The sequence below is a fragment of the Octopus bimaculoides genome, chromosome 20 (genome assembly GCF_046866305.1).
Source record: "Octopus bimaculoides isolate indiv1 chromosome 20, ASM4686630v1, whole genome shotgun sequence".
Classification (NCBI taxonomy): Eukaryota; Metazoa; Mollusca; class Cephalopoda; order Octopoda; family Octopodidae; genus Octopus; species Octopus bimaculoides.
In genome coordinates, this window is record NC_142947.1 from 48,004,358 (window position 1) to 48,017,710 (window position 13,353).

General features: G+C 37.8%; 2 protein-coding genes across 5 annotated transcripts in view; one reads left to right on the top strand and one right to left on the bottom strand.

The window, feature by feature from the left end:
- Positions 1-1,300: 1,300 nt before the first annotated feature.
- LOC106871278 (protein LSM14 homolog B) lies at positions 1,301-9,368 on the bottom strand. 4 transcript variants are annotated; one of them, XM_089338625.1, is made up of 10 exons: positions 9,042-9,368; positions 6,937-7,106; positions 6,720-6,846; positions 6,085-6,165; positions 5,511-5,714; positions 5,263-5,427; positions 4,674-4,839; positions 3,397-3,527; positions 3,056-3,210; positions 1,301-2,550 (listed from the first exon to the last, which is right to left on the bottom strand). In XM_089338625.1, exons 1-10 carry the CDS (start codon positions 9,163-9,165, stop codon positions 2,527-2,529), a joined length of 1,347 nt encoding a protein of 448 aa, XP_089194751.1. In that variant the 5' UTR covers positions 9,166-9,368; the 3' UTR covers positions 1,301-2,526. The 4 variants fall into 4 exon arrangements, with proteins under 4 accessions (XP_089194751.1, XP_052831098.1, XP_014773128.1 ...); XM_052975138.2 differs by having other exon boundaries at positions 6,657-6,846; XM_014917642.3 differs by lacking the exon at positions 6,085-6,165.
- Positions 9,369-9,442: 74 nt separating this feature from the next.
- Positions 9,443-13,353, top strand: part of LOC106882896 (transcription initiation factor TFIID subunit 4B) — a 27,090-nt gene continuing 23,179 nt past the window's right edge. Inside the window, exon 1 of the mRNA XM_052975137.2 lies at positions 9,443-11,034. Within this exon, the coding sequence (XP_052831097.1) occupies positions 9,469-11,034 (1,566 nt within the window). The 5' untranslated portion in view covers positions 9,443-9,468. The remainder of the gene's footprint in view (positions 11,035-13,353) is intronic.

Below are 13,353 nucleotides of genomic sequence, written 5' to 3' on the forward strand. Positions count from 1 at the left end.
ATGATGTTCTAAGCTCAATACCATTGAGTGACAATCTTTAGGTAAATGGACTACCATAAACCTCCGAGATCTGAAATTGAGAAACTGACCCAATTATCCGCAGAGTGACTATACCTGGTTGGTAGATTCATTCCATGTTTAACTGGTTCAAGGTTACTTCTGAAGGAGTCCCAGTTGCTAAACAAACTCCAGTGAGAAAATACCACTCCCAGTGTCAGAGACCATCAACAAACGTTTTACATAAAGAGCACTGATTCATATTTGAGCAAGGCACCTTGTATAAAAGCAGGTAATTGGAGATAAATGAACTACTAGACATCTAATTTCTCCATAGGGATATTGGAAACCGTAAGTTGTTATACTGTCAGTAAAATTCTCAAAACTCATCTCCGTTATCCAAAGTGACCCGAAGATAAAAGTTAAGCTGTTCATTACCATATTTCTAATGAAATCAGGCTTGTGACATCACCAAGGGCTGTCTTAGGTCAGCATCAAAAGAGTGCAGAGAGATTTACAGATTACAATATTATTAAATTGTAAATCTACCAATTTCATTCTAGAAAAAAATAGGCCTCTTCAAATTTATTAGATTATCCTTGGGGAGCAGGAAATAGGCATTTTATGCTGATAGCATAAAATGCTCCCAATGATGCCATATAATAAAAGGATTGGCAAGAGGAAGACCAAGGAGCCAGATGAAAAGAAAAAGCGCTGCCCAGCTGGAGTAGTGATAGGACAACCAAGTGGGGGTGGGATCATTCTCTAGACAAACATTGGTAGTTCATTAGCTGACTGAATGGTAGTAATGCTGTGTGGCACCATGGGAGAAAAAACCAAAAATATCCAAAAGAATGCAAGGATGAAGTGAAAATAAACAGCAAACAAGAAATACCTTCATATTCTATCTGGTGTCTCAGCTTCAGATTTTGTAATCTCCATTATATAAAGTCAGATTATCCAGTATTTAGCAAATCATTCTCCATGTGAAGTGGATTTACTTGCCTACAAAATTCCTACAGAGTTAAGACAGTTGTCGGTGATAGTGGCTGGCTCACTACTCCAGTATGGCAGTAAAATCTTTTACCAGGTGTTGGGTTAAAAACTAGCCTTTAGAACCAATACGGAAGTAAAGTTAATTATAAAACATGAAGTGGGTGGGGATTGGTGGCCCCTTGCATTCATAATCAGAAAACAAAACTTAAAAGGGTCAGTGTGCAGGTGAGAAAACCCAGCCAATATCTTACTTTAACAACCTGTAAAGAAAAAGGTATCAATAATAATAAAGAACAAACAAATAAAGTATTCTGCAAATGTCTTTTAATTAGAGGAGGAGGAGTTGTGTAGTATCTTAACATTGGAGTGTTTGGTAGGTAAAGTTTGTTTTCCCCCCTCCCCAGTCCTGCCAAACTGACTAAACTGGTCAGTTCTGAGATGCCAACAGTTTTTGGTCATTAGCAACTACTTTGTCCCAGGAACCTTAAGAGAATGGCTTATTCCTCTTTCTAGTAAATTTCCATCCATACCTTTACGAAGTCAGTCATTTTGAGCCTTTAAATTATTCTCAACCCTCAACAGGTCCTCAAAAACTGCCACCAACTTGGTAGCTGGAGTTAAAGAAAAATCAATCCCTTCCCCAGATGGTTTGTACGTTGAAATATAAGAGTTGCACTTCAAAGGCAGTTAGATGTAGCATGGCCACTACCTCTGCTTATTCAACTTTCATAAAAAATGAAAGCAGGGAATACAGTCATTTCCGGAAGAAATTCAATTAAAATAACACTAAACTCTTTAATAATATTGATATAGCACATCCTTAGTTTTCCCTGCTTTACACAAATAAAGCACTGATTCTACTGCCAGGGTTTTTAGGAAGCAAACACAAAGAAACCCCAAAAAAAAGTCCATGAAATAAAAAAAAAAAAAAAAAAAAAGCCCCAATAAAATAAAATAAGCTACATTTAACTACCCTCTGGACAATGTCCCAACAATATTATCAGAACCTTAAATAGTCTGATGATGAGAGGGTTTGAGGACAAGGGGGAGACAAGCAATGAGCCCTTTCTAAATGCCATCCAACCATGAGATTTGGGCTTTTAAGTTTTCAATCCTGGTCGCTGTTTGCCTGCTAACAACACAAAGTGGCTGTTCTATTTACACAACTTTCTACTAGCAGGTATTTTCCTGTAATGTTTCTTTTAAATATTTTTTGCAGGTGTTTTCAGGAGGTAAAAAAATTTAGGGTCAGGGGTTATATATACATGTAGATTCTGTATATATAAATATATATTTTAAGTAAATCTGTTGTGACTGGATTTATTGCACCTGTCAATGGTAAGCTGTCAGTAGTTCTGTCCCCATCTGTCAGCTCCTCTCTTCCTGGACAGAGCCAGACAAGGTAGTTAACTGGTTGCTTCCCTGCTTCCGTTCCAAACAAAAATGGCAGCAATGAGTTGGAAAGGTTTCAAAATCTGACTACTTCGATGTCCGATGCTTTTTTTTGTTGTTGTTTTTTCAGTATTGAGATGATTAGGTGAAAACAGCAATGGGCCTCTGTAAAACAAAAAATATATACATTAATTTGACTCATCATTTTCTGGTCATTAAGTTTACAAAAAAAAAAAAACTATGACACAAATAATCACAAAGCAGTGAATGATATCAAAATATTACCTCACCCCGGCAATTGTAGTAAGGCAAGCATTAAGTGTTGCCCAACTCCAAAGAATTTTATGCAATCAAGACATTTTCCTATATTTCTCAGCAACTGCAAAGCATTGGTTAAGCATTTAACCAACGAGTTGAATATTTTTGTACAAATGTTAACCACAAACCAAACGACCAAAATCCTAAGTCATTTTAGCAAATATTTCCATAATTTTATCCTATAAAAATCAATTTCAAGTGAGACCTGGTCAGCTCCAGGTTGACAATACTAAGAATTAAACTGAAAATGGTCCATGATATTCTGAACTGAATCACAAAAGTCTGCAGCATCAATTCAGCTAAAAGTCATCAACAGGAAAAAAGGGGGGAGAGGAATGAGAAAACCCCGTACCTTGTTCAGAGCTTTTTCACCATTTACGTTGTTTGCTTCATTGTGTTGGTTATCTGCCCAACTAGAATCACCCCAACCAGTATTTCCGGAATTTCGTCGGAAGTTTCCTCTGTAATTACCACGGTTCATTCCTCTACCTGATGGATAAAAAGGAGCTGAAACAAAAAAATATTTTTCATCTTAATGCTGGCAACAGACATTGAAATAGTTATTACAGTCTATGGGGGTTTTTAAAAAGAAACCAAAGAGAAACACACACAGCCAATCAATCAATCAGTCTGCACAGATACAGTGAATTATTAAGAGGCTTAAAAAGCCACTGGGCAAAAAAAGATATTTACCTCTCCCCCTTCGACCTCGGAAACCACCTCGACCTCTCATGCCTCTGCCCCTACCACGATAACGTTCTGACACTCCAAAAGTTTCTGCATTCAGTTTCCGTTCTTCTCGCCAACTTGTTCTATTTACACGACTGGGAGAGAGAGAAAAAAAAAAAAAAACCTTGTTTAATAATTAATATCAGCTTCAAATTACAAATTGTCTTCATAATTTGCACAAATTAGCATTTAATGTAGTTTTAAAACAAGTTTGAACCAATTCACAATCTGATAAGGTGAGAGAAATTAGTTGCAAACGTTTGTCGATATTCTAATTATACTTTAATTGGCAGATTCTGAATATGTTCAAATTAAAAATTAAGAAAATTAAACAGGCAGGGACCAAGTTGATGCTGAAATAAAGTGCCAAATATATAATTCTTTGTGTTGACTTTCAAAAGTGCTTACGGCCCATTTACAAATGAACATCTTGCCTGGAACAAATTTAACCCTTTAGCATTTAAGCCAGCCATAACCAGCCCAAATATTTTACCTGTTCTATACTTAAATTGTCAAAATCTGGAATCCTACACCTATGCAACAATGTCCTAAAAACATGATTGCATGAAAATCTCAAAAGTTACAATGTCATGCATAATTGAAATCAATGTGAATAAGTATTTGATTTGACAGTAAATCCAAACGATAAAGGGTCGAAGGCCTACAAGACATTTAAAAATCATTAATCATTTCTTAATGAGTGAAGACTAAAAAAAAGAAAAAAAAAGGCTAGGTTCAATTTAATATTGAAAATTTGGAAGTCCATATTGGAAGGAAAATATCTGCAGGATTTTCAAAAGGCTTTAAAAATCTAATTTTATTCAGAAAATAAAAATTAGGAAGTTGCGTAACTTTCATAACTTGTTTCAACACTAAAAATATATTCCAATATCAAAATGTATCCAATCATTGGATTTGGACAAAATTCATGTCCAACTGACATACATTACCACCCTGGTAAACATTTTATCGTAAAAACATTTCAAAGTATATTTTATATAGTCCTAAGCTTTAGCTGTATTCCATAGTTAAGGAAAATTCTTGACTAAAATCTCTAAATTCAAAAATGTCGTTACAAAGCTCAGTTTCTAATTTAAAGAGATGCTAAATAAAGCAAACCTCTTCAAATTTTGGTACAAGAGCTGACAAAGGTTAAACAGAATTATTCCTGCAATCATAGAATATATTGGCAAACAGCAAAATAGAAGATCATTATGATGTAAACTAGAAAATCTCTTTACCCATGTTCACGCTCAGTTGCCTCACAGCTGATGTTATCAAAGAAAGATTTAGTTTTATCATAATACACCGTTTCTTCATCCTTCTTCACATCTTTCTTTGGAACTTCTGGTTCCTCTTCAGTTTCTGGTTTTTCTCCATTCACAATAGGAGTGGGATTCTTTTCATCTGAAAAGATTTCAAAGTTAAGACATAAGCAAACTCAGTCAGGGCAGCAAGTGCACAATAACATTTGGGGTGAGAGGGATGAGGCAAGAAAATCAGGCAGATTCAGTAATTTAATTTCATAAAAGACAACATCCAAGAACAAGTCAATGTGCCTAAAAGTATCCTTTAATGACCTTTCCAAGCTGGCATGGGTTGCACAGTTTGACAAGTCAGGACTGTGCCAAATTCCAGTATCAGCTTTGGCAGTTTCTATGGCTAGATGCCCTTCCTAAAACCAATAAGTTAAATGGAAGGTGAACATAAGTAGTTCTGAAGATTGGACAGAGTGGGTAAGGCAAGTTCATACTTAAATGACTATTAACCCCAACAATAATAACCCACCGCATTACAAAAAAAAAAGGACCCAACAATAATTCTACTTACTCAGTGTTAACTTCTTTAGTTCCTTTTCTACTTCTTCAAATTCAGCATTGGCACTCTCAAAATCGTAGTCATTCTCAAATTTGAGAGGTTCTGAAGGTTGTCTGGAGTTCCCTCTGCCTCTTGGCATACCTCGAGACATTCCTCGGGGTCGGCCTCTTGGAACCCCTATCAAAAAACATTATGTACATCAGAACATTTCAAAGACAAAGAACAAAGGGGGGGGGTTACAATATAATGGACAGCATTACCTCTACCCCCTCGTCCACGAGTGAATGTTGTGGTCCGGTTTGCCTGCTGATCTTTCTGATTATTGTAGCGTTTATCTCGACGATCTGTGGGAGACATCTGCTGCTGCTGCTGGTGATGCTGCATCTTATCATCCACATTGATCTGAGTTCCTTGATCAGTTGTCGGGGATTTGCGCCCAACGGGTGGGGTAGGACCACGAGAAACTATAAAAAAAAAAAATTTCAAACTCAAGCACCATTCAAGCCAGGAACTTTTACAAAAGCCAAAAGTTGGATTAGATATTAAAATTCAAAAATGTAATAAAAATAAAAATGGTTAATATTTGAACATTAGAATGCATGTTATATGTCATCTAAGATTTAAAAAAATAAATTTAGTCAACCATTTTAGTAGGTCGTGTTAAAGATTTAAGAAATTCATACTGAAAGGGACAATGGTTAGAAGTTACAAAAAAAGACCAACTGAATCTGGTAGAACTGGCTTTTCCCATGGTCGTTCACCTGTGTGTCACCTGCACACTGATTAGAAGTTAGGCAAGATTAGTGATGTGAGATTCTAAATGCTTCAATTTACCAGATTTCCTAATTTGCTGGGGATCTACTTGAATGCCTTGGTCCCGAGTCGTATGACGGGCATAACTGCGAATAAAGGAACCTGACAAAAGCCAACATTCAGGTTCAAATCCAATTGGGGGTTTCAAAAACAATATCAAGAAAAATTCAGTAAAATCAGAATGTTACAATTTTAGCAAGAGAGGAGAAAAGTTTTGAAAATAAATGGAATTTAAATATTTAGCTGATTAGAAAATTATACAATTAACTAATTATAAAAATCAGTGAAAGATGCAAATCTAAAGAGTAATGGGGAAAACTCTTCAAAGTGGATCAGCTCAATGGAAACTGGTCCAAGAAAGACTTTTGCAGGGTCTTAATTGCTCCACTAGGAAACCAGCATCAGTAATTTAAAAGCAATTTAGTTTGATAGGATACCCTCCAGTTAATTAGAACACACTGCAAAAAAAAAAAAAAATTAGTTGCTACACCTTAGTTTTTATGTTATAAGGCCTGCTTTTTGTAATACAGCAGTTGTTCATATTCCTCCAGTAAGCTAAGCATATAATGAAAGACATTCACAAGAGGCGTTACCTGGAAGAGAAAATTGGCCAGAACCGTGATAGGAATGCTGGCCACCAGAATGGAGATACTGACCGCCATAAAGCTGAGCTCCTCCAAAAGGTTGATAAGATTGACCGCTGTAAGTATGTTGTGGCTGCTGTTGCTGCTGCTGCTGCTGTTGTTGAGGATAAGACGAAGTTGTTGTCACTGGCTGGGATGACTGGGAAGAGAAATATTTCGAGATTACTGTATTATCAATTGAAATGGCAATATAGGAATTTAAAAGAAAGGTCATGGTAAAACTACCTACCTTCACAATAGCAGGGTCTTGCGGTAGTCCTTGCAAAGGCTGTGGCTTCGGAGGTTGACAGACATGGATGTCTTTAATGTCACTACCTCTGAATATTATATATTCAAAAACTTCATCTCTTGGGGCAACAGGACGGTCAGTAGGACGATCTTCAGTACCAAAAGATCTTACTGTTTAATAAAATTTTTTTTAAAAAACCCAATGTTTAAAAATTAAAATCGTAGAAATGAAACTGGGAGAATATAAACATTTTTACATTTAAGCGCCATAAAATGTCAACATTTAAAAGCTTTTTGGACAGGTGCCAACTAAATACGTGTATATATTATATACACACACAGGTTCATTTAAAAACAAAGACCGGCGTTTAATGTAATACTAAATTAGTATATCGAAATTATTTTTATGAACTAAAAGCGCAGGAAAAAGGCCTATTTAAAGGAGGCAACGAGAAGGGCATTTTCACAATGTAAATAAGTGAAACATTTTAAGCGACCTGGAACGTTCTTAATGTGGAAGATAGGTTCCTTTACCTTGCAAATAAAATACCTGCAAGTTGTTGTCGGCTAAATTAACGACAAATAATCTTGGTTGTAGTCTAATTTAAAAAGCAATATAAAACAAGTAAAAATGGCGGGGGAATTAAATAAACAATTATTAGGAAATTTGACGAAAATAACACTTTGCCAGCCTCTGAAATCTCGGCTGAGACACGAGTTTTTATGCATTGGTCAATGTATATACAACCAGCATACGTGGACAATCAAATACTGCAAATGGACAGTGAGAGAGAAAGAGAGAGACAGCTGATATGTCATAAAAACAACTCTCGTATTTTTAATTATATTTTATTTCCATTTTTTTTCTTTTTTCGTTACAGAAATGGAAATTCTAGAAGTGACGTGCAAAGTACGAAACATGGTCTTGGTTTAGTGAAATAGCTCAATTAAGCTTAGTCATGGTCGTATTGAAAGCAAAAGAGGAACACTGCAATAATAATAAATAGTTGGATGACATGTCAACGTTTTATGAATAGAACATGTCAACAAGACGGGAAGAACGAGGACACTTTCACTATGTGAATAGCGGTTTTGTTGCTGGGAATAATAGACAAATATACTATTATTTAAATGACTCAAACCTCACTTTTTTTGCTGCTTTATAAAGTATTGCCTTTTAAATAAAAATTAGACATTTATACTAGCTTCTCACTTCAGGTTAAAACTACAGAAGATATAAAAACAGATATTGCGAGGTCTTTTTTTTTTTTTTTCAGTTTTAAAAGTTCGGTAAGCTGAAGAAATTGAGGTAACTGTCTTTAATAAAAAAAAAAAAGTATTTTTAAAAAGGGTGGCAGTGAAAATACGACATAGGCTGGTCTTTAAGAGTTTATTGACAAGAGACAAACGTTCCAAAACAAGGGGAATATCCACCATTCAAGTGGAGGTATTTTACTGAGGAAAAGTAAGATAAACTGAAGCCGTTTTCTTCATTACGAAAACCACACAAGTAAAATGCGGTGAAAGCAGGGGTTTATTTTCAATACCAACCAGAGATGTCTAACGGGGAGACAGACTGTTTAACCATCACACACACACACACGTGTGTGTGTGGGGGGGTTCATTTCTTACCCCCACATGTATTACATGGGAGTCAAATATTTAACAAGCACCACACACCCATGTATAAGGTGGTAAAGTAGAGGTGCAAGCACCACACACGCACATATATATATATATATATATATATATAACGCGGTAAAGTGGAGGTGAAAATGCCTGACCACCACCACCACACATGTATAACGCGGTAAAATGGAGGTTTAATTTCTTACTCCACATTTATAACGCGGGATGTTTAATTTCCTGGCCACTCCACATGCAAAATAGGGGAAAGTGGAAGGTTAATTTGGCCACACATGTATAACGCGGAAGTGAAGCTAAACATAAATAACAAAGTAAAATTAGAAAAAAGGGGAAAGCATTCCTTACGGCGCCAAAGAAATAAAAAAATAACAGTTGGAGGTGATGGCGAGGATTTCGGGTTTGAATGTTTAAATGGGTGTTAAAAATGAAGTGTAGAGTAAAGAAATAGGTTTTTGTTACCTTTGGCAAGAGCAACAGTGGATTCATGTGGGTCGATAGTATAGAGAATGCCTTCGTAACGTATCTCAGCCTTGGAGATGAGGCTTATCTTGCTGCCCAGATACGGAATACCTCCTCCACTCATGGTTCACTCACGCTTTCCTATTGCAATTCGGTGCCAACAAAAATTACTCTGCCTGTCTCTGGAGGACAATAGTATCGTGAGAAGGTCGACCTGTGTCCAGTGGTGTTGATGGTAGAGAGAGAGAGCGAGCGCAGCTCCTTCGACTTTCCTTCTTCTCCCCAACTAAAAATCTCTCAAGATGGCGACAATGTAACACTGTACTCTCCGCAAGGTGGCGCTCGATGTCTTTTATACACAAATCTCAGGGTTCAACCGGGTCACTGCGCATGCGCTCTTTAGTCGTCCATCGACGAAGCAAACGAAATGGCGGCCACCAACTCAATCGAGGAATTGTTGTCGTCTGAGGTGGACGAGAACGAAGTAAGTGCCTTAGTTGGGAGTCTAGAGTCGAGGCTGGCCTCGCCTACCCACAAGGAGTCGTCGCAGGATGTATCGGACAGTGTAGTTGTTCCCATTACTGCTCCTGCGACGACGGACCGTGTTGGGAGCAACGGGAATACTGGTGCTACTAGCAATAGTAATGTTGGTGGAAGTGGTGCCAGTAAAAGCACTGGAAATACAACTGGTATCGGAGGAGCTGGCACCAATCACATCAACAACACTGCTACATCGTGTGTAGGAGCAAATCTCGGAATTGGTACTGCTACAGCACCTACCGTCGTGACTGTGGCAGCGTCATCGCAACCCGCTTCGTCCACCGTCAGTGCCCCATTCGCATCTATCCAGGCTGTCAGTCAAGGACAGAAGGGCATCCCCTTGGTAACAGCAGGCGGACCCCAAATGAACAAAAATACAGCACCAATTTCCAAAGCACCTATGGATACCCAAATTATCGGCATCAGTTCGATCCTGAGTCCTACAAACGCGACAGTAACGGGCACTGGAGCCGGTGGTGTAGTTGGCACTGGGTCACCTGCTTGTGGGGCTACTACCGTACCAGGAGCAAGTGGTGTGTCTCTACTGAATGTTAACACTCCAAATACTGTGCAGATCCCAGCCAACAGCGGCAAAATCGGAAATACACAGACAATTCGAATCATTACTCAAACATCGTCGGTTGCAAACACCAACAACTCGAACCCAAATGTTCCCTATGTACATCCAATTGCGAGACCACTGGGACCAACTCAACCACAACCTGTCCAGCATCAAGTTGTAACGACAGATAGTAATGGAGCGGCAACAGCTGTGCAGAAAAACACTGCTACCTCTGGCGTGGTCACTAACCAAACTAACCAAACAACAAACAGTGCTATTTATAATCTGGCTACAATTGCCGCCGAACGGAAACCTCTAATGGTCCCACATATGACTGTTCAACAGACTAAGTCAATGCAAACTGCTAATCGAATGACTGTCCGTGAGCAGATTGACCAGAGGCAGGACAAAACTGGCGGACAGAAGATTACAACTACAACCACTACGACTCCACCAGTTACTTCAACACCAATTATGAAACCCGATCAAAGTACTGGCCACTTTGTTATTAAGGATACAGCACGTAATATCACCACAGCATCACCCAAAACAGAGATAACGTGTTCTAGAGACACGATGGCCCGTGTCACTTCAGCACAGCAGAGCGTACACATAGTGAAGGGCTTGTCTCCACAAGTCAACCCTAATGTCATCACAGTTTCACGAACCCAACCTCAAGGGGTCAGCATGGTTCAACCTCAAATACTCACCAATAATGCCACCCAAATGAGAATTGTAACTCTGAACAATCAGAATATCCACACATCTCGAGCTCTAACTGTAAATGCTGGAAGTCTTGGCAAAACGACCAACAACCGCGTAGGGACGGTTCGTATAAATACTTCACAACAATCACAACAGATCAACATCGCCCCACGACCAGGAGGAACGGTAAAGTACCAGTTGTTTACTTGTTGCTTTCTTTATCGCCCCCCCCCCACCTCATTTGTCTCCCTCATCGTCTCCATCTTTCGCTCTTCTCCTCTTTGAAGATTATTATTATTGTTCAGATTATTGCTATTCGTTGTTCCGTTACACACACATACAAATACGCGTATACACACAATAATTGCAACTGTTCCTTGTTCCGTCACACAATACACACACACACACACACACCAATGCTATTATCAAAACAGGACCCAGAACATCCTCCCACTGCATCAGTTCCACTCGATCTGCTCCCGCTTCCAATCTCTATTAATTATCTTTTTGACTTCATTTCAAATATTCCACCCAGCCTCAGATGTTAGTCGAGAAATTTTTCACATATTCGCGGGATCGATTTTATACTTATCATCATCATCATTATTGATATTGTTATTACTTCTGATCGAAACCTCTTATCTCCGAAAGATTCTTATTTGCTATTTGTGAATGATGTTGAAGTATTTTGACAGTAAATTCAAGTTTTAAGTTTAGTCTGACATTAAAGTCCGAAAGTGTGACTGCCAGAAAACAGGTTAAACAACATCAAAATACTACAGCAAACACTTATTTCTCTACATCAGTTCGTATTTCAGTGTGTATATACACACTTACTCTCACAGCGATGTGTGTGTATATCAATACGTGTTCTAAATGTAGCAGGTGCTCCCCTAACATGCCATATGTATACACACACACACACACACACATATATATGTAACTGATTTCTTCAACCACTCCACCATAACACTTCTATTCTCACCCATCTACACTCAGTTTTCTAAGATTTATTATATCATCGTCCTATTTACTCCAACAACGAAAGTTTGTCTTTGTTTTCGCTTGTTGGTTTCGTTTTTTTTTTCTTCTTCTTCTTAATTAGGAAAGAACAATTAACGAAATCCTAAGTTGGAAGTTGGTAAAGTGGTTATGGTGGTGATTGTAGTAATTTTGGTTGGGATGGTGCATTCTATCTCGACACTTACCAAGAAAACAGTTACTATTGGCAAGTGTGACGTGTGAAACATGAGTGTGTGTGTGTGTGTGTGTATATAGCATGCAGCGAACTGGGACCGAGCCAACGAGGAAGACTATATGGTTTGTTTAATTTACTAGAAGCAGCAGCCGAATTTATCTTGAATACGGAAAGGACACATTAGATAATGCAGTCTTACGTATTACTGAAGGAACGGGATGCTCATGGATGGAATGTCTTTGATCATAGCTCTGCTGGATCGCGTCTGACCTGGGGCTAAAAACAATAACAATAATTCAATTAGATCGTTTGTGTGCATCTAGAAACTGGGGTTTCGTTTGCTTCTCAAATATATGAAGTGAACCATTTTTAGCATTGATATTTAAACATGGAATTAGAATATAATTTCGTAATGATACACATTGATTTCTTATTTTTCAGTTTAGTGTTTGTTTTGGTGTCTCCCCCTCTCTCACTCAGTGTGTGTGTGTTTATATTTAATATATATATATATATATATATATATATAACGCCACCGCCATCACTTGTACATATTCTACCAGAACTAACTTTGTTTGATCTTCCAATATGACCTGTTTCTTAATTAGTAAATGTGTGTCTGTTCAGTGTTTTATTTGATCAAAAGTAGGCAACGGAGCTGTGCTAATTTTTATTCATAGAAGCTCAGTTTAGGAAGAAAAAGGATCTAAAGGGGGGAAAAAAGACACTTGTGGCCTAACGGTTAAACATATCGATTACATTTCCTCGTTCTCGATTTCAACAACGATCACAAATCACTTAAAGTTGTTTTGTTATTTTTATTCCATTCTTTCGGTTTCTTCCTCCAATCTCTCCGTTCTCAAACTTGTTTCTTCCTCTCTCTCTTGTTTTCAATCTGAAAATGTTACATTTTCGTTTTTATAGATATATGTATTTTCCTTCTTTGTTTACCTGAGATAGAATGCTGCTATTGATTAGCTCCAGGTAAATCGTGACTGAGCCAAACTAACGGACGGCTTAGACAATAAGTTCGTTAGAATGGTGACTTAGAATATTGCTGATAATGAGAGGATCTCTTTATCAGCATCTTCATCTTTTGACTAATCTATAAATAAGTCTGTGAACTGTAACGGTGTGTATTAGGAATACACTGTCTTTGACCAGCCCCGGATAACCATTTCTGATTCAATACTCTGCTCTCCTATATCAGATCCTTCTGAAATAGTTTCCTGGTTACGATTCAAACTGAACATTTAACATGCTCCACACACACACACTTCTGACACTGCAGGTTTTCAAGTCTTTGA

Bases quoted from the DNA above. Each gene is read 5' to 3' on its own strand.
- LOC106871278 (XM_052975138.2), bottom strand. From the start codon at position 9,165: ATGAGTGGAGGAGGTATTCCGTATCTGGGCAGCAAGATAAGCCTCATC. The intron at 6,847-6,936 runs GTAGGTAGTTTT...TTCTCTTCCCAG, and splicing joins AAGACCCTGCTATTGTGAAG to TCATCCCAGCCAGTGACAAC. The intron at 5,428-5,510 runs GTAATGCTGTCC...GTTTTTTGATAG, and splicing joins TCGTGGACGAGGGGGTAGAG to GGGTTCCAAGAGGCCGACCC.